The 18,558-nt window shown below is 39.0% G+C and overlaps 3 protein-coding genes across 4 annotated transcripts; 1 reads left to right on the forward strand and 2 right to left on the reverse strand.

Annotated features, from left to right (window-relative positions):
* Positions 1-595: 595 nt before the first annotated feature.
* gtf2e1 (general transcription factor IIE, polypeptide 1, alpha) lies at positions 596-10,879 on the reverse strand. Of its 2 annotated transcripts, none has more exons than XM_078261561.1 (6): positions 10,666-10,879; positions 9,775-10,067; positions 8,062-8,219; positions 4,174-4,369; positions 3,581-3,816; positions 596-1,358 (listed from the first exon to the last, which is right to left on the reverse strand). In XM_078261561.1, exons 2-6 carry the CDS (start codon positions 10,062-10,064, stop codon positions 904-906), a joined length of 1,335 nt encoding a protein of 444 aa, XP_078117687.1. In that variant the 5' UTR covers positions 10,065-10,067; positions 10,666-10,879; the 3' UTR covers positions 596-903. The 2 variants fall into 2 exon arrangements, with proteins under 2 accessions (XP_078117687.1, XP_078117686.1); XM_078261560.1 differs by having other exon boundaries at positions 9,775-10,070; positions 10,666-10,878.
* Positions 10,880-11,013: 134 nt separating this feature from the next.
* On the forward strand, positions 11,014-15,670 carry rabl3 (RAB, member of RAS oncogene family-like 3). Its single transcript, XM_078261563.1, has 8 exons — positions 11,014-11,101; positions 11,987-12,078; positions 12,266-12,395; positions 12,484-12,598; positions 12,737-12,887; positions 13,976-14,047; positions 14,666-14,704; positions 14,844-15,670. Exons 1-8 carry the CDS (start codon positions 11,056-11,058, stop codon positions 14,898-14,900), a joined length of 702 nt encoding a protein of 233 aa, XP_078117689.1. The 5' UTR covers positions 11,014-11,055; the 3' UTR covers positions 14,901-15,670.
* Positions 13,791-17,301, reverse strand: LOC144525072 (granzyme B-like). The gene is made up of 5 exons (XM_078261562.1): positions 17,175-17,301; positions 16,774-16,921; positions 16,249-16,387; positions 15,735-15,995; positions 13,791-15,568 (listed from the first exon to the last, which is right to left on the reverse strand). The coding sequence occupies exons 1-5, from the start codon at positions 17,224-17,226 to the stop codon at positions 15,401-15,403; spliced, it is 768 nt and encodes a 255-aa protein (XP_078117688.1). The 5' UTR covers positions 17,227-17,301; the 3' UTR covers positions 13,791-15,400.
* Between the last annotated feature and the right edge of the window lie 1,257 nt (positions 17,302-18,558).

Below are 18,558 nucleotides of genomic sequence, written 5' to 3' on the forward strand. Positions count from 1 at the left end.
TTTTATATTCTGAATTGCCTGCAAGTGTATATGCTGGGACACAATTGTTATTCATCACTATGTACACATCAAGTATATGTCCATGCATATTGCTGTACTGCAGTATCTTTTTATTACAGATTGTTCAGAATAACAAATGTTTTATTCTAAACCACAGCAGTTTCCACCCATATCCTCTTGTATTCAACATTTGCCTGAGATGAGCTTTTAAAATTTAGTCTGATATTGTTTGAAAAACAGAAAATATTTGGCCCAACACCTTCTCTACACTACATAGGCAGTGTAGTGAAAGCAGCATGTCGGCAGCACAACAATATCAGCAGCTTTCAGTGTCACCCTGCTTAAGTTCAACCACAGCACTGCTATGCATGAAGAGGTCTTTTGGGAGTGCTCACAGCCAAATGCACAATCAATGTAGTTATACACACAAGTCTGAAGAAAAAAAAAGACTTGAAGCATAAAACATACACTTGTGTAGAGAGCTGTATTGATCAAATTTGAAGCGTATCTGGCCTGTCAGATGCATGAGAGACACACATGACTGAAAACAAGGCTAAAACATGACTGGTGTAGGCTGCCTGGTAAACTGAAATGGAGACTAACAAACAAACAAATTGGCACTCTGGTCTGGTGACTGTGAATAAAAAAAAAAATACTTAGGACAGAATACTAAAGGTGTGATGACTTAGGCAACACTGTTAGAGCATGTCCCTGGTTGCAAGAGCAAGAAGCTGACTGTAAATACTTCTTGAGCAGCGTCTTGATTTCCTCTTGAGAAGTTGTGTCCACAAACATTTCCTCAGATGTTACCATTGACAGTGTGAGACAGCAGAAGTATACTTTCGGTAAACTCATAGCCAATCCAATGTGTGTGTTAATGTATGCATATATCGACGTGTATGCTCAGAAGTACATATCCTGGAAGAGGTTTCGTCCCATTTCAATGTAGGCCTCCTTCTCCTGTGCAGACATCTGCTCCACTAGCTCTGGCCTCTGGCTGACCTCTCGGTATGAGAACTGCCGGCCTCCCACCATCACCATCGGCTCATCCCCCACCTCCTCAAACTCATCATCGTCCTCTTCCTCCTCCTCGGTGGCCCGATGCTGAGTAGCTGTGGCAGGGGGAGGACCCAAGGGAGAGTCGTCGTCCGATTCGCTGGTGTCGCTCTCGGAGTCGCTGGCGTTAGCTGTGGCGGAGACAAGCCCCTTGGTAGCAGTGCTTGCTCCACCCCCACCTGCTCCTGCCGCACCCCTCTTCTCATGGATGAGCAGGGCGCGCATCACTTCCTCATTTTCATCTGCCTGACCAATTCCATGACCAGCTGCTACATCCTGGGCTCCGGGTACAACGTCTCCACCTGTGAAAATAAAACAAATTACTTATTAAAATTAGAAATGTATTCACTTCGGAAACCTGACGGGTTTTTTATTTTTATTTTGGACCTTTTGAACATCTAGAAGCATTTCCAAGAAGGGCTGGGTACCGAATTCAGTACCTTTTTAGGCACCGATTGCCTCCTTAGTATCGAAAAAAGCCTCGTCATTCAATACCAAATTTCAATACCTAGATTGGCTCACTGAGCATGCAGCATGCTTCTTACCAGGATTTAATAATGCTGGTGATTGGCTGTCTAACGTACACATCATAGAAGAGAGCAGGAAAACGTTACGCACAGAGACAGGGCCCACATAGCAGGAGCTGAAAAATTAAAAAGATTAGTGCCGTAATGTTGCGATTTCTTTTTGTTTTATAAAATTGGTTTCGAAAAAAGTATCGTTTAGTAGGGGTGGGAATCGAATGGCACCTCACGATTCGATTCAGAGGCCAACGATTCATTTCTAAACCGATTATCGATGCTTCTATTTTTTTTTTTTTTTTATTTATTTTTTTTTAAATGTACATTTCCATGCGCGATTTTTAAAAATATACATATCAATCTTTTTTCTGAGTTTGCTGCTCAGTTTGCTAATCACTTCCTAACAAAGCAGCTAGACAAAGCTTAGATTTAGACATATGTTAGGTTTTTGTTTTGTAGTCCTTCCATGCTTTTAAGCCTTAAAAACATGCTTTTGAAAGTCACCTTCTCTCCCAGTAATCTTCCATGTCAGAGGCTCAGTCACGTTTAAAGGTGGAGAATTGGCTTCTTAGAACATGAAACATGAGGTGGTCAGATGTAATGTGATAAAGTAGATGAACAGCATGTGTGTTTTGCCTAATTATTTCTTGTCTTTTGGCCATTTGTGTGTTTTTTTTCTGCACTCTTGCCTGAACTCTAAGTTGTTGTCCATTATCCCATCCTCTTTCAGTCACTCCGTTTTCTGATTTGTACTTGTCTGGAGACTTTTAAATAAAAATCAACACATTTGTGAAAAAAAAAATAAAAAAAAAATAATAATCTTATCAGAATAGATAATTGATTCTTGAGAGAATCGCGATGCATCTAAGAAACGATTATTTTTCCCACCCCTATTGTTTAGGAACTGGTATCGAAGCCATGGTATTGGTATTGAAACTTTTCGAACGATACACAGTATTTTTAAATCTTAAGATGCTGTAGGCTCCTACCTCGCAGCCTCATCAAGCATTACTTATTGCAGCGCAGTATCTGAATACGGTTTTTAAACCATATCGGCTTTGGTTGTCATGTCGGTTTCCAGGCTCCAAAGGGCAAAAACATCATTACAGACAGATGCACAGAGACACACCTCAGAGACAGGACGTTTGGAAGACATAATTCATGCAATTTCCCCAGGAATGGATTTTATTAATGAGCAATCCTTGCTTAGCCATTCACTAATCAAGCCTCTGATTATTTCAATTAAGCAATTATGGTTCAATGGGAGTCTGGCCAGGCCTGATTGCGGCATGCCCTTGGGTAAAGAAACAATGTCAGAATACGATAGCTTGGCGAAGAACCACTCTGACAGATGGAGATAACCTGGGGTGACCTGTAATCACCTGTTTTGACTACAATGAGAACAGGGAGTGGAATTTAAGGTCATAGAAGAGCAGTCAAAAGGTGTGGGTCTGGATTGGGATCGTCTCTGTCCATCCTGATCATCTTTTTACTACTGGAAAAATCCAGTGCATTCAGCAAACCTCACCGTGGACAGGCAAGAGCATTCATAATTAATGACAGTGAAAACAGCATCTGAGAGTGGGAGGGAATTGAAGGTTAAATTTAACGTTTTCTGACTCATGGAGTGGGAGATCTCAAGATTATGGCAGAGAATTTGCTTGAAAAGAGAAAAAAAACAATGTGGCATTACTTTGGGTTCAGCATAATTCAGTTGTATAAAGGACATTTACATTTTTTGTGAGCCATCTATATACATATTTATGTTAGTATATTAAGTCTAAATTAATTCTAGAAGTAGATCGTAGTAGATTCATTTATTTTTTTTATCCACTATGGTAGCCAAGATGGTGGTAGGTGTATGTGAATATTATACAATTCTTCATACTCCAATTCATGTTATTTGATTGTCCTCCAAAAGAAATGACTGGTGCATTCTCTTTTTTTTGCCGACCAAATAGGGTGAAAGCTACATATTGACTGGTTAGTGCTTGATGACTTACGGTTCTTGAGGATGTCAGGCTCGCTGTAAGCACCCTGCACGGTGCTCTGGGTCAACCAGACGGGCCTCTCCTTAGGTGCTTTGCCTTCATTGGCCTGTTTCTGCTGGTCTTCCTGTTCCTCCATGCTGATAACAACATTCTGGGTGTACATGTCAGCGTACGTTGCTCCTTTGTTAGACCAGGCTTCACGGTGTGGGCCTGAGTTTGCTCCTGCTGCTGCAGCAGCACGTTCACGGCTAGAGGGAAAGAAGAAGAAAAAAAAAGAAAAAAATCAATAAAATATCTTTTAAACAATGATCTTCAGCAGTTTCATTACTATGTGTAAACATACAAAAATTCTGTGTGTGTGTAATGTATTCAAGCTAAAAATGTTTGTTTTTTCATGACCGTGGCTTAATAGAACAGAATTCAACTGTGGCACAAATGGTAACTAAGTTGAGCCAATACCACTGAGGCCATCACTGCATTTAGCAGACGTGAAAGTCTATTTGTTCTCAGTGAAACTGCTTCAAGATGTGACTTGAGGACTGAACTGGTGCTGACTGAGGGGAATAAGTATTTAGAAGTAAAAAGAATAGTAATATGAAGCTAACCTCTGTTTGAGAGCAGGAATCTCAGAAGGCTCAGGCTCCAGCAGGTCCTGGGACAAGTTAACATCTTCGGTCTCACGTAGCAGCGCATAGATGGGTTCGATCTGCTCATTGAAGCGCGCCACTAGTGTCCTGCCGTCAGGACACACGGATGCGTCCTCTTCTACCTCCGTCTGGCAGAAGGTGCAGTGAAATGTACCTGTGGGTCGAGGAACAAAGAACGATGTTTAAAACAAGCAAGAACTGATGTTGTGGTAACTTACCTGGCCAAAGCACACACCTTGTTACCCACAGTCTTAGGACATGCCTAATAGGCATAGCCCAGACTATGAACTTACTTTGGAAAAAGTATGTGCAGAAATTAACATAGTTGGGAATGTGCTGTGGTTTTCATCAAACCAGAATGAACACACTGGCACGACTTCACTGATAAATTGATAGTAATACTAAGTACTTATCCACTGTGTGTGCGCCATTTATTTTTACATGTACTATATATATCACATTATATGAAAATGGCTATGACAGAGGTAAAAGGCGTGCCACAATAAATTACTATACTATTTTCTGTGATTTTGGGGTTTTATGTAGGCTACTATACATGTCCACTTTTATGATTGACATTGTGGATTTGTAACAAATTCTGCGATACCTCAGTTCCACTTACCATTCAACATCCAAGTGTACTTCTACCCAAATACAACAATGCCTTGTTGTTAGTGACTCTGCAGGCCGATCTTTCTCTGGGGTATTTTGCATTGCATGGTATTTGCAGGGGCTTCGGGACCTGCATCCTACCAGTAGGAGGAGGGCACGTTCAGCCATCTGCTTCTCTGGCTGATTTTAGTTTCAATAATATGAACTGTTCCAACATTACACAGACCCCATGTCTGAGCTAGAAAAAGAATGTGTGTGTGGGTGACAAAATGAGGTCAGCATACATGTGCTACATGTATAACAAGAAGAAATGGTAAAAGAAAGTAACATTACGCACAACTAAAAAACACCTATTTTTCAGCCAAACACTGGGTGGACCTACATATCAGGTGGAAGGCGTAAATAAACATGCATGCCCGACAAAGAGAGGAGAGTACATTTACACAACAGAGTATGAAAACTCAGAGCTGAAGGGTTTTTTGGCTTTCCTTTGTGGGTCAGAATGAGCTGGAAGACAAGTGATGTCATTTCCCATCCATGTGTGGTCAAAGTGAGTGTTGCTGGCCCCGAAGAAGCAACCAGTCCATCAGATTAGCACTATGTAAGCTCCAGGTATTCCATTTGTCAGCACCTATCAGGGTGCAGGGTTACTGCCTCCACAGCAAGATTTGAGGTATGTTGAAACAAGAGACAAGTGCAAATGAATTGGCAAGAGGCTTATAAATGTGTCACCAGTAAGAAGCTAACGGTATCAAAACAGTACCAGGAAACTCAGGCTTTTTCCAGAAAATACTTTACACCGGTTATCAAATGTTTTTATACAGTGTAGTCACACACACACACACACGATGCAGGATGTTTTCTGTATTATAAAGTTGGAACAGTGTTAAAAAGCTTTGTTATTTCTAAATTTGATAGGGCTTTAAACTCCACTGTCAAATACACACACACACACTGACCAAAAACACCACGGCCTTAGCACACTGGCAGTACGTTATCGGTATCACAGATATATTGGTTTCGGTTTATTATAATATTTATAATGACATGTTTGTGCAGCAAAAGCAGTAATTTATTTAGTTGAAGTTGGCATAAAGTTTAAGAAGAATCCTTTTTACAGTATTTCAACAGTATCACAATTCTTTCAGCTTCTGTGGTAACTGCCGCTGCAGCTCAGTGTCCCAGCAAATGACCCACCACAACAGATCTGGTGGGCCCAACTGCAAAACACACGGCACACATAAAATTTGGATTCAGTAAGGGATTCAATATGGGTTTCATATTCATTTATGTAAACCTCAACTCTAGTTTTCAGATTCTCATTCAGTCAAATCAACTATCATACACCTATTATTAGCCCATTAAAACAGAGATTTAAATGTAAAGAGTAATTTACCACCCCCTGTAAATCTGGTCTTTGCTGACCTCCAGAGGTTGAACAGGTGTGAAACTTTCAACCAGAGGGGGCAGCAAAACACTGCTCTTCAGCCTGATGGCGTGCTTTAAACGCTTGCATAGCACAAGCTCTCTGTGTTTCCTAGCAACAGTGCGGGTTGACTGGTAATCAAGCGTTGGATTGGCAGACAATGTAAGCACGGTGCCTTGCTCTGACAGACTCGAGAACGAATGCAGTTTATGAATGAACACAGTTTAGAGGAAGGGCTCTAGTATGACACAAACACAATCCTCATCAGAAGCACAGTATCTTCTGTAGCATCATCATTCCATTTAAATGCACACGTTCATGCATGTTTAGCAAACAAGATGAAGTAAATTGTTATTACCGTGATAGCCAGAAATTCTGGGTAGAAGACTTGCAGAAAATTAAACTCAATGATACGCCAGTCTGATATTCAGACCCTCTTACATAATCAACTTCCCCTCACGTCTTGCTGAATGGTTTTAGTACAGAGTGCAGCTCACCATTTGAAACGTACTTGTTTCAGGTCTTAAAACACAAGACTTTAAACCATTTCTATAACAACATGAACACCGCATGGATCCAAGTGCTTAAGTTGTAAATGCTTGTCATGCCTTGGTTATGTCGATCGACTTATTAAAAAAACCCAGTGTGAGTCTTTGTCTAACCTAATGTCATGGCCTTTTAGCTTTATTGTCCCTTGGCATTCTGCATAGCTCCACTCACACTCTGCCTACGATGATTACGACTTGCTGGTTCACACGCACACACAGTTTTGGACAGCTGCCAGCCCATATTGAGGCAGGGTGAGAATCAGATTTTACTTCAGGCCTTTTGTTGCGATAGCAAGTCATTTCAAATCCACTTATAGACCCCCTAAGATCCACACCTAAGACGACAGAATACCTAAGAAATTGACATGTATCCAAAACTCAGCTAACAAAAAGTTTGCCAAGTATTTAATTCCTCCGTTTAATTTGAGCTAAATAGCCCCACTAGCATATATATATATATATCGACTGGATTACTTACCACATATTGAATAAGTGTCATAGGTAGACTGAATTTGATGGTTGTTCCTTGTCTCTTATTCTTTTTCTTAAATCCGTTTTTCTTCTTGTTGACGTAAAAGACAAATTATACTTTTTTGGTACGCAAATGTAACGAGACTTACTTACAGATTAGTTTCCATTCTAGGTTATATATTGGCTTGTAGCAAGAAGCCACAACCTGCAAAGGGATTAATCACAAAAGAAAAAAAAAAACCTCACATTAGGTCTCCTTCCCCTCTGATTTAAAAAAAACAAAAACAAAACTAAGGTGTCATTTACTTATGCAAGCGATGTTAGTGTTAAAATACTTGACAGGTCTTGAGACCACATTTCAATAGTCTTCGACTCCCCTGAGTTAATTCTTCTTCCTAGCACAGACAACTGCACAAGGGTGAAACCATTTGACTGTCTCCCCTAAAGAGCGGTCTTTTCCAGACAATCACATTGTCAGGCAGCATTGTAATTGAACAGTGTTGTTAATAAAATAAAAAAAAAACTAATAACCTCACACCTTTATGGTTAAAGGTGAGGTTTTTAAGAACATTTGGGAAAAAACAATTTTGTGTAGTCATTTGCTTACTGCATTCATATGCAAATGTTCGACACCCTCAGGAAAGGTACTTCCAATCGTATTATACTGTCAATAGTAAATTAACATTTCCACATAACTGCCAAAATACTTTCATAGTCAAGTATATTGAAGATCAACACCACCAATGTGCCACACAGCTGTAGATAATTAGTTTTTGACTCAATGTTTACCTGTCATGGGGTCAAACAGCTGGTTGGCCTCTAGGTCAGTGAAGGTGGAAAGGCAGCAGGGGCAACGGAAGGAGGCACGGTTGGTGGAGTCGCGCTCATCCGTCTCGATGCGTCGTCGCATGTGATCCAATTTATACTTGACCACGTTGACCAGTACCCTAAAAAAATCTGGTTGGTAAGGCTTTGTAGTATGCGACATGTTGACATGGGAGGATAAATAGATTTTTTTTTTTAATGTGGATATCAATAGAAAAAACCTATACATCTCTTCTATATAGTAATATATATTTACTTAATTTTAAGGATAGTTTCGTGTTTTACCATTAAAAAGTTGCTGTAAACGACATTCAGAATATTAATAAGTCAGCAATCACCTATTTGCTATGCAAAGGTATAGTGGAGTAATGGCGTCCTGAGCAGAGAATGAAGTCACACTCCCACTGTGTGTGTTGTAATCCGAGCATCTCTGTTCTTTGTTTTGATAGCCTGTCTGGTCGTGCGTGCATGTGAAGATAAGCAAGGGGGGGGTTTAGGCCGATGCAAGTATTTGTTTTGGTCCAAGATGCTGGTGCACTAGCGCGACATCTAGTGGTTCTGATTGTCGTATATAGAACCTTTAAGGATTCATGTGTTAGACTGACCTAGCCACCCACCATATACTCAGAAGTCTGCTGTTGCTCAACAGATAGCGGGAGCAACATGAAAACCTCAGGAGATGTAAAGAAGTGTTAACTGTGTAACATATTAAAAAAAATAAAGGTTTAAAGGACAACAAAATCACCTATTTTGCATATGTAGTTATTTCGGACCAAAAGTATTGAAATTGTGGATAACCTTGTTTTGTAAGCTTCCCAATGTTTAGAGAACCATGCTGCTATGTTTATCTTTGAAGATGATGTGTCTTTAGGTGAGGTGGTGGTCCAATACAGGTCAACGTTGAGGGCCCCTGTCTCCTGAGTGATTGGTCATTCTGGTTAATCAAACCACGTTCTAACACTCTCATATTGCCTAACAAGTAGGTAAATAATTGTTCAAACCGAAAGGGGTGAGGTCAGGAAGTAATTGATTTGTGACAGAATCTGCCCCCGCCCCCCCCTTGTATTCTTACATTAGGCAAGGCAGCTTTATTTGTATAGCACATTTCAGCAACAGGGCAATTCAAAGTGCTTTACATAAAACATTTAAGAGCAGTTAAAAACGATTTAAAAAAACCCCCAAAAAACAGGCAGGACCATATTTCTTTTCCATCTCATCCACCACGGGCCCCGCAGGAACATGTGACTTTGTACTCTTGTTACCCATAAGAGTGGAAGTACTTCTCTTTACCTACAATATAGCCGTCGCTACAAGGCTTAGTTTAATCAGGCAAACTTCTGATCCTAAACAGTTCCAACTGTTTTCCTTTAGATTTTATCATAAAAACTATGTCACACCCACGTTGGAGAAATTCTCAGAAATATGTCTGTTATCTGTTCAAAAATACCACTTGATAAAAGACGAGAATAAAATTGACAGTGCAGTATAAGAAATTAACAATTATTTAAAGAATGGCAACTGAGAGTTGCGGCAGACCTGTAGTTTTCTCGGAGTTTGTTCCAGCTATGTGGAGCATAAAAACTTAACACTGCATTATTATTATTATTATTATTATTATTATGTGTTACTGTGTATTATCTGCACTGTTGCAATGCAAACCAAAAAGAAAATAACCACCTGTAGTTGATGAAGTAGTAGTTATGCCGTGTTGTCTTGCCATCAGGGGCCGTTTCCACTCTCATGCGGCACTTGACAAACTTGTCTGCCTTCAGGGTGTTGAGTACTGAGCGCAGCTGTTTACGATCAAACTTGAGCAGCTCCAGCATGTCCTCCTCCCGTACACATGGATTGCGAATGAGCACATCCAGGGCCAAGGCATGTTCAACTCCATAGAAACCCCTTACGACCTGCTTGGCTAGCCGCTTAAGTGCTGCAGGGACCTCGGTCAGTAGCTCTGGTTCTATCATCTTCTGCTGTGGAGAGAGATGAGACCCTTTGAGTAAAGATCTGAGACAGCAGGCAGGAACAGGGCACAGTGCCAGAGACTGTATAATTTAGTAGTACTAGCTAGGTATGTAACCTTAATCACTCACATGCTTGGGAGGGCAAGTAGGTTACATTTAGAGGCAAATGAAAGATTGAGCACCATAAATACACTGATGGCAATTTGAAGGGAGACAAGACAATTTTTTTAGAATAACGTTCCATCCTCTTTACTTGATCCTTTCCCTTAGAAAGAGGTATTGCATAAACGCAATTCCTCTGCTAAAGTGCTAAATTACCATATGTCCTGTTGCATTGTGACAGCACATAAGAAGTGGTGGTTACTGCCAGACCTGAACACAATGCCATCTAAACTGGCTGTTGGATAGGGTCAACTTAACTAAGCTTAGCTAGCTAGCTAATTCGAAATGCAGCAAGTTGGCTGTTACATTAACTAGCCAGCTGGTGAGGATAGTTAGACCAATAAGCCATAATCTTACGTTATGTTTACATTAGTATGCCGATGTTAACTAAACCTTAACGATGCAGCCAGATGAAGTTAGTTTGCAGAAATCCGAGCCTTACCCGATACACTTAAACGTTAACGTTGTTTCACCAATACACCAAAGCCAGTGCCACCGTTTCCTTGGGTCATTTCAGTGTACGCTGACTTTTGTTTCTAACAAACACAGCTAACGCTCATTAGACACATTTGTATTTCTGAATCTTTAAACTGCTAGGTTAGCTAGCATGCTTCCTGACTTTTTGAGAAGACAACCCCGGAAATAAAACCAACACCGCAACAAAGATTGCACTCAATAGCCAATCGTAGCAAAGGATTGTTGATTGATATACATTTTGACGAATGGCTCTGCTTCCTGGCTTAGACTTTTTTTAACCAATCAGATTAGACAAATAACATTTTCAGGCGGGGTTTCCATTGTTTTCTTCCGGAACGCCGCTGTCACCAAAAAAATGGCTTCTCTTGACAGGGTAAAAGTATTAGTTTTAGGAGATTCCGGTAAGTTAAGTAATTTTCGCACTGTAGACTATTATTTCAACCTGTCTGCTTATTTGTAAATACATGTGTTTGTTCTGGGTAAATATCACCCGGTTTGTAACCTTTGTAATCTTTAATTAGGGGACCTTAAACTCTGAAAGTCTGTTGTCGTTAGCTAGTGGCTCTGTAAAACTGCACAACTGACGCAACATAATTATCGTGTCAACTGGTGAATTTGGGATAAAGGTGGACCATCGACCCTTAATTTAAAAGCAATAATTGCACCTGTTGTGTGTAAGAAGACTGCTCAGTATAGTTGACGAACCATCACCAAAAGTTGAAATTCTATCGAAACATGTTTGACGAAGTAAAAAGTGACACCCAGCAGCTCGTTAATGATATTTACTGATGTTCTACAAGGTCTATGCTTCGATGGAAACGAAGCATATGTTACACTGACCTGTTTTTACAATTGAGTCTTGTCATCATATGTAAGTGAACCACGTCTCCATGGACGTTTTTCACAGCAGACATTTTTGACTTGTCGTAGGAAAAGCACAGCTGAAATTGATAACCTTAACGATGGCTCAATTCCATCAAGTGTCCCAGTAAGCTATTTCAGTGAGTCAGCATGCACAACACCAGGGCCTCTCCTAAGTGGAATTCAGCCATCATTAATGGTTTTGAATACACCTCTGCTTTTCCTACTATGACATGTCAACATGTCTGCCGTGAAAAAGGTCTATTGTCTTGCAATCAGTAGTAGCAACTTTATAGCATTACATCAAGACTGAAAGCCACAAATTATGATATACCATACAAAATGCGTGTCTTGGAGTCATTGCATAGGTGTACTGATTCCATCAAAATCGTCAGTCATCCACCCACATTTCTTATCTTTTACAGGGGTGGGCAAGTCTTCCTTGGTCCATCTGCTATGTCAGAATCAGGTGTTAGGAAATCCGTCATGGACTGTTGGTTGCTCTGTGGATGTACGGGTAAGCAGGTTGAACACCTAATTTACAAAATGTAATTAAGAAAAGGTCTAAAATGATGGTGCTGGCCTTTTAAATAAGCCTCAGATAAACTATAATAGATACTTCATACAACAACATTTTTAAATAACACAAAGGCTGAAATGTTGGAACCATTTAAAAAAAAAAAAAGGAAACTATTCAATCACAGGTCCAAGACTATAAAGAGGGTACCCCGGAGGAGAAAACCTACTACATTGAACTCTGGGATGTCGGAGGATCTATTGGCAGTGCCAGCAGTATCAAAAGCACCAGAGCCGTCTTCTACAATTCAGTTAATGGTAAAGATGATTTTATATGATTATTAATTGGAAATCATTAGCGTTGCTATTATTTAGTTATGTTATCTTCTTCTTTTTCTCTATTCAGGAATTATGTTGGTACACGATTTAACAAATAAGAAATCCTCTCAGAATCTCTACCGCTGGTCACTAGAAGCTTTAAACAAGGATTCCTCGCCAACAGGAGTTATTGTCTCAAACGGGTAAGTAGTGTGTCATGGTATTGTTTGTATGGCGAATATACTGTATACACACTGATACAGTTGTTAAAGTTAGATATTAAGTTGTGACTGAAAATGGTGGATACTGGGGTGTTAAGTCATATTCTTGTCTCCCTGCAGTGACTATGATAGAGAGCAGTTTGCTGAGAACCCAGTGCCTTTGCTGCTGATTGGCACCAAGTTTGACCAGATCCCAGAGAATAAACGCAATGAAGTTCTCACTCGGACGGCCTTCCTGTCTGAAGACTTCAATGCAGAGGAGATCAATCTCGTAGGTCAACTTTTTCCTTTCTACAAGCTCTGACCTAAAGCCCATTTCAAACATGCAATCTATAACATTGCTGGCTTCATCTTTGTGTTGAAAAAGCAGCTTTTTGGCATTCAAACATAGGCCTCTGTTAAAAAAAAAGGTTCCACAAAAACATTGTTTGACTATAACACGACCGTTACAAATAAAGCTGCAATGCTTGAGTAGTATTTGGCATCTGGTACACAAAAGAGCGCGTAGACCTCCTTTCCCTTCCCACCACAGTGGCAGCACTGCTGGAGAACAGCATATAGTTGGAAAATAATGATATGAAAGAAGAAGTTCTCAGTTCTCTCACAAGCTGTATCGGTTCTAGATAGACTCACTTGCCAGACCCATCTCCACAGCGCTGTGGAGTAAGGCCTTCCCCCTCCACACATACACTCCTGGATAGGAAAAAAACACGACCTGGGTTGTTTGCATTTCTTAAAACCAATCACAATCGTGTTGGGCGGCACTAAGCTCCGGATGCAGTGGATCTGCAAAATGGTCTCTGCAAGGAACTGGTTTTGGTGGAACATTTGCACCCCGCAAATGAAAATGCCACATAATATATTAAATAAAATGAACTGTTCCACAATACAGTAAAGTGAGCTATATAAATTCTACAGAGTACATTTTGTAATTAGACCTGAGGACTTGCATGTTGAAATTTGCATTCAAATTGTTTGTGTAATGTTTTTCTGTTTTAGGATGAAGTTTCAATGGTGGTTATTTTCTAATATAAACTTATTTGTGACATACATATAATGTGTCAGCTCGCTAATGCATAAAAACAAGTTACTTCTTGGGTTGATCATCCAGCAGTAAAAATAAATCTCTGCATTATAAACTGTCACAAAAAAAGAAAATGAAAGAGATCAGCAGTACAATACAATAGCAACCATGGCCATTTTACCATTTTATTAGGATTAATTTTTTTTTTTATAAGAAAAACACAGGCCATCAGAACAATTTAAAAGAAATACATTATACACAAACGGTTGTAGGATTTCACCTGAGAAAGAAAAGACTGACTTTCGTTGAGGTCTGTAGCTGTTTTGTTTTCCCAGGACTGCACCAACCCAAGATACCTTGCTGCAGGCACATCAAACGCAGTGAAGCTTAGCAGGTTCTTTGACAAGGTGAGAAATCAGACTTCTGTAATGCAACATGTTTTATTTTCTGTTTCTATAGATTGTCTTTACAATAAATACAGTATGTAAAGGAGATTATTATTCATAACCTTAAAGACCATATGGACAAATGTCATTCAGCCTCCCTCAATCTATCAGATATTTAAGAATTTCCAACACTGACATTCATTATTTAATTTACAATAATTTGATATTTATGCAGCGCTCAAATGATAGTTTTACGTTGAAGGAAGTGGCGTAACTATTTGTTGTTGGTAATTAAATATTACAATATATAACATTCCAAACAACTTTGACTTTGTCAAGTAGGCCTAGTTACTCTTTTATATTGAAACGGAAGACTCTTTTTTTTTTTAACATGCTTACACACTAATAACTATTTTATGACACAATGTATGACGTAAAGATACTTTTTAAACAGAAGTAAGTTACAAAAAGTTTGTAACTTGTGTCTTGACATTTGAATTAATATTACAGTCAAGTGGGTAACTACAAACATTTGTCTTTTCAGTACAACGTTCTCTATTGCCAGTGTACATATAGGTATGTGAGTGTTGTATTTAAAAAAAGACTTCAGCCTCCTAATCGTAACCTAACTCTTAACAGGTAATAGAGAAGAGATATTTCACAAGAGATCCAAGTCAGGTGAGTTCGCCAGTCTTTGTTTTTTTGTTTTGGTAAAAGAAAGTCTTCACCTAATGAAACTGAATTCACTTGTGACTGAGGAGAATTTTAAGGTGAACGGTTTATTTAAAACAGCCCATCCCTTTAACTTTCTCTGCAGATGCCGGGTTTCACAGACAGAAAACGGTTCAACTTCAAAAGTTTGCACTATGACTGAAACGCCATGAATGCAACAGCAGTGGTCTGTGGTTTGGCTGTAATGCCTTTGGGCTTTTACACCACAAGACACACTCACTGACATACTTTGTGTACCTCCCCCCACCCGCCTATTGTTTTTTCACTGCCATTTCGTCTTCATGCAAACTTTTCATCTGCTGTGTGTAAAGACTTAAATTTCCGCTGCAAAAAATAGAATTACAAAATAATAGAATAGTTCATAGAATAATAAAGATAAATATGTACATTCAGTTAAGCACATTTTGGAGAAAGAAAGAAACATGCAAGATGATGTAATAGGACATAGGTGCATTCTATAAATGTACAGTGAAGTTTTTAATTCCATTTCTTTTTTACAATCAGTTGTATTTTATTTCACATGAAAAACATTATATATATATATATATATATATACTAAAACCACTAATTCTCTAAATGTTTGCTGTGTTATTTAATAAGCAAGTGAAGAAAGAACAACATTCTTGGCCTCTGAATAGTGGCTCATGCAACATTCCCCAATCCCTTCATCACTTTCTTAATCCAGGGGAGAAAGAAATGGATTTTAGTGAAGACATGGGGATACTTGGGATTATTACAATCACAATTATAGGTAAAAGCTGTTAAACCCTGAGGCTTGCTGTTGCAGATAAGTGGTCCACCGGAATCACCCTAAGAAAAAGGCAGCAGAAAGAGTTGATTGAGTAGACTGCAAAAAAAGAAAATCAATTGCACTTGTTTTTGATTAATAAAAGAAATCAGTTTTCAGCATAAGTGATGTATTTTGTAAATGGTTGGTAACTTAATTACTGGTCTGCTTTAAATAGGGTTAGATTACCTGGCAAACCCCTCCCTTATTTTTGTCAAATTTGGTGCATATCATGTGGTCCGTATAGAAGTATTCTTGCCATATCTTTTTGCACTCAAAGCTGAATTGCATCTTCTCTGTGGTGTCCTTGAGTACTTTTGAGGCAGGCTTATTGACTCCAGTTCGGCCCCAGCCAGCAACGACGCAGTTAATGTTGGCTGGGATTTTCCCATCTTTCGTAGGTAGTCCAATGGTCTTGACATAGTTATTCAGTGTGGCATTGTTTTCTAACTGTGAAAGAAAGTTGAACAGTCTGTCAGACATTTCAATGTGTGTTTATATTCTGTTAAAGAAGCAACATTGAGGTTTTAAGATGAAACATTTCACCCCCACATCCTTCAGTGCAAATGTGTGAAATCACTGTGTGCAGCTTTTACTCTACACAACATAGTATGAAAAAATGCATCCACTACATTCATTGCACAAATAACTTTACAGAGACATTTTTTTTTTTTATGTGAACTTTTACACAGTTTTGGTTTACCTCTAGTAACATGATATCATAATCGTATTTTCCAGTGAATTCCGGATGTGGATGATACTTAGCCACTTGGATCCATTGCTGACTTTTCTCTTTCTTGCTTATGTCATGTGCTCCAAGTACCACCGTTATGGGCATATATCTGACAAACAAGGGTACAAATAATGTAAAGACATTTAATTATACTAAACTATTATACTTAGCACTTTACACTTTAAAAGGGAAAGAAAACAATTGATTATTAAGTCTAATATATAACTATAATGACTTGAAAATACACCCCTGATAGCAATTTTCATTCTGTCCTTCTCTTAACCCCAGGCTAGGACAAACATGCATTCATGCAATACGATATCCCATTAGACTTGTTCAAATATAAGCTATTAAATGTGACTAACAACAAATCATTTGCAAATGACAAATATGGTAATAAAACATTAATTTAAATGCAAATAATTAGTACCCGTTAACTTGTTAATTGATTGTGACATCACAAACATGTTGTGCATTGATGCACAATAAACTCACTTTTTGCAATGTGCTACAGTTAGAACAAAGTCCTCCCGAATAAGTATCCCGCCACATGAATGCTGTCCACGAGACTGGAGTGATGCCATGTAGGGTTTGGAATGAGGCTTTGCAACCTTCCCACCCACTATGCCACTCTCAGAAGCCCCTTACATGAGGAGAGATGGTCATTTAATACACCGATTACAAGTTACAAAATCCTCAAAAGCCAAAAGATTATTGTGATAATTACAGAATAAAAAAACAAACAAATAATATACTTTATTTCAACCTTTCAGTCACTAAAAAGGCTTCTTAAAAAAACCCAGCTATTATCCTTAAACACTGCCATTATTATAAGGATTATATAAAGTCACTTCTCTAACGGAAATACATTTGAAGGAAGTTTTATCTCATCTTACCAGTGAGGGAGAGCAGCTGAAAGAAAAATACAATGCAGTATGCGTTGGCCATGGTCGTGCAGAAGTAAAAGCTGAACAGTGTGTCTTGCACTGCTCCCCCTACCACCTTTTGTAGTCAACCCTCTAACTCCCACAACGGAACATTTGTGGGCAGGTGTCATTCTTTCAAAAAAAAAAAAGAGATGAGATCACACCTTTCTTACTGCAGCATGAGTGAAACCATCTTATAAAACTGCCAACTTGTCATTTGAGTGAACAGGCATACTTGTTAACCCTTGTGTTAGCTTCCCGTCAAGCATGCAACTTGATGTCCTCCCAGGTTAACACTTTTTTAGATGCTTTTTTTTTCCCCCCCAAGGTTATTTGGTGCTTTTTTGAGGTGTCTGTCGCTTGTTTCACTACCACCTTTTTCCTTCCAAAATTAATTTGAATTAATTTAATTTTACTTGATACCTGATTTTGTGTGTGTGTGTGTGTGTGTGTGTGTGTGTGTGTGTGGACTTTCATTCAATATATTCAAGGTTCATATGAACCTTGAATATATTGAATGAAAGTCTGAATATAGTGAATGAAAGGCGTGTTGACGTTAGCCTGATGAAAGGGACCTGCCTGACCAGAGAGGTTCCTTTCATTCTGTCTTCCATGATGAAAAAGTGAATAAACTTCTTCATTGGGATAACGGTACTGGATATGGTTACCATAACCAGTGTTTTGGCCCGTACGCATTCGCCAGTGTTTTAATAATCTCTTCATTGCTCAAAATTGCTGACAGTAGATTTCTTGCTGATTCGCTCATAGTGTCACACTTCAGTTAGGATTAATCACAATGAAAACACAAGATGGTGGCAGACAATGACATCAGATTCCATTTCAACTTTCATTCAGTTTATTCAGACATTCATTCAATATATTCAGACTTCCATACAATATATTCTGACTTCCATTTATATACAGTATATATTCAAGGTGCATTCAATATCTTCAGACATCCATCCATAAATATTGGGACATCGACACAATTCTAATCTTTTTGGCTCTATACACCACCACAATGGAGTTGAAATGAAACGAACAAGATGTGCTTTAACTGCAGACTTTCAGCTTTAATTTGAGGGTATTTACATCCAAATCAGGTGAACGGTGTAGGAATTACAACAGTTTGTATATGTGCCTCCCACTTTCTAAGGGACCAAAAGTAATGGGACAATTGGCTGCTCAGCTGTTCCATGGCCAGGTGTGTGTTATTCCCTCATTATCCCATTTACAAGGAGCAGATAAAAGGTCCAGAGTTAATTTCAAGTGTGCTATTTGCATTTGGAATCTGTTGCTGTCAACTCTCAATATGAGATCCAAAGAGCTGTCACTATCAGTGAAGCAAGCCATC

The sequence above is a fragment of the Sander vitreus genome, chromosome 11 (genome assembly GCF_031162955.1).
Source record: "Sander vitreus isolate 19-12246 chromosome 11, sanVit1, whole genome shotgun sequence".
NCBI lineage: Eukaryota > Metazoa > Chordata > Actinopteri > Perciformes > Percidae > Sander > Sander vitreus.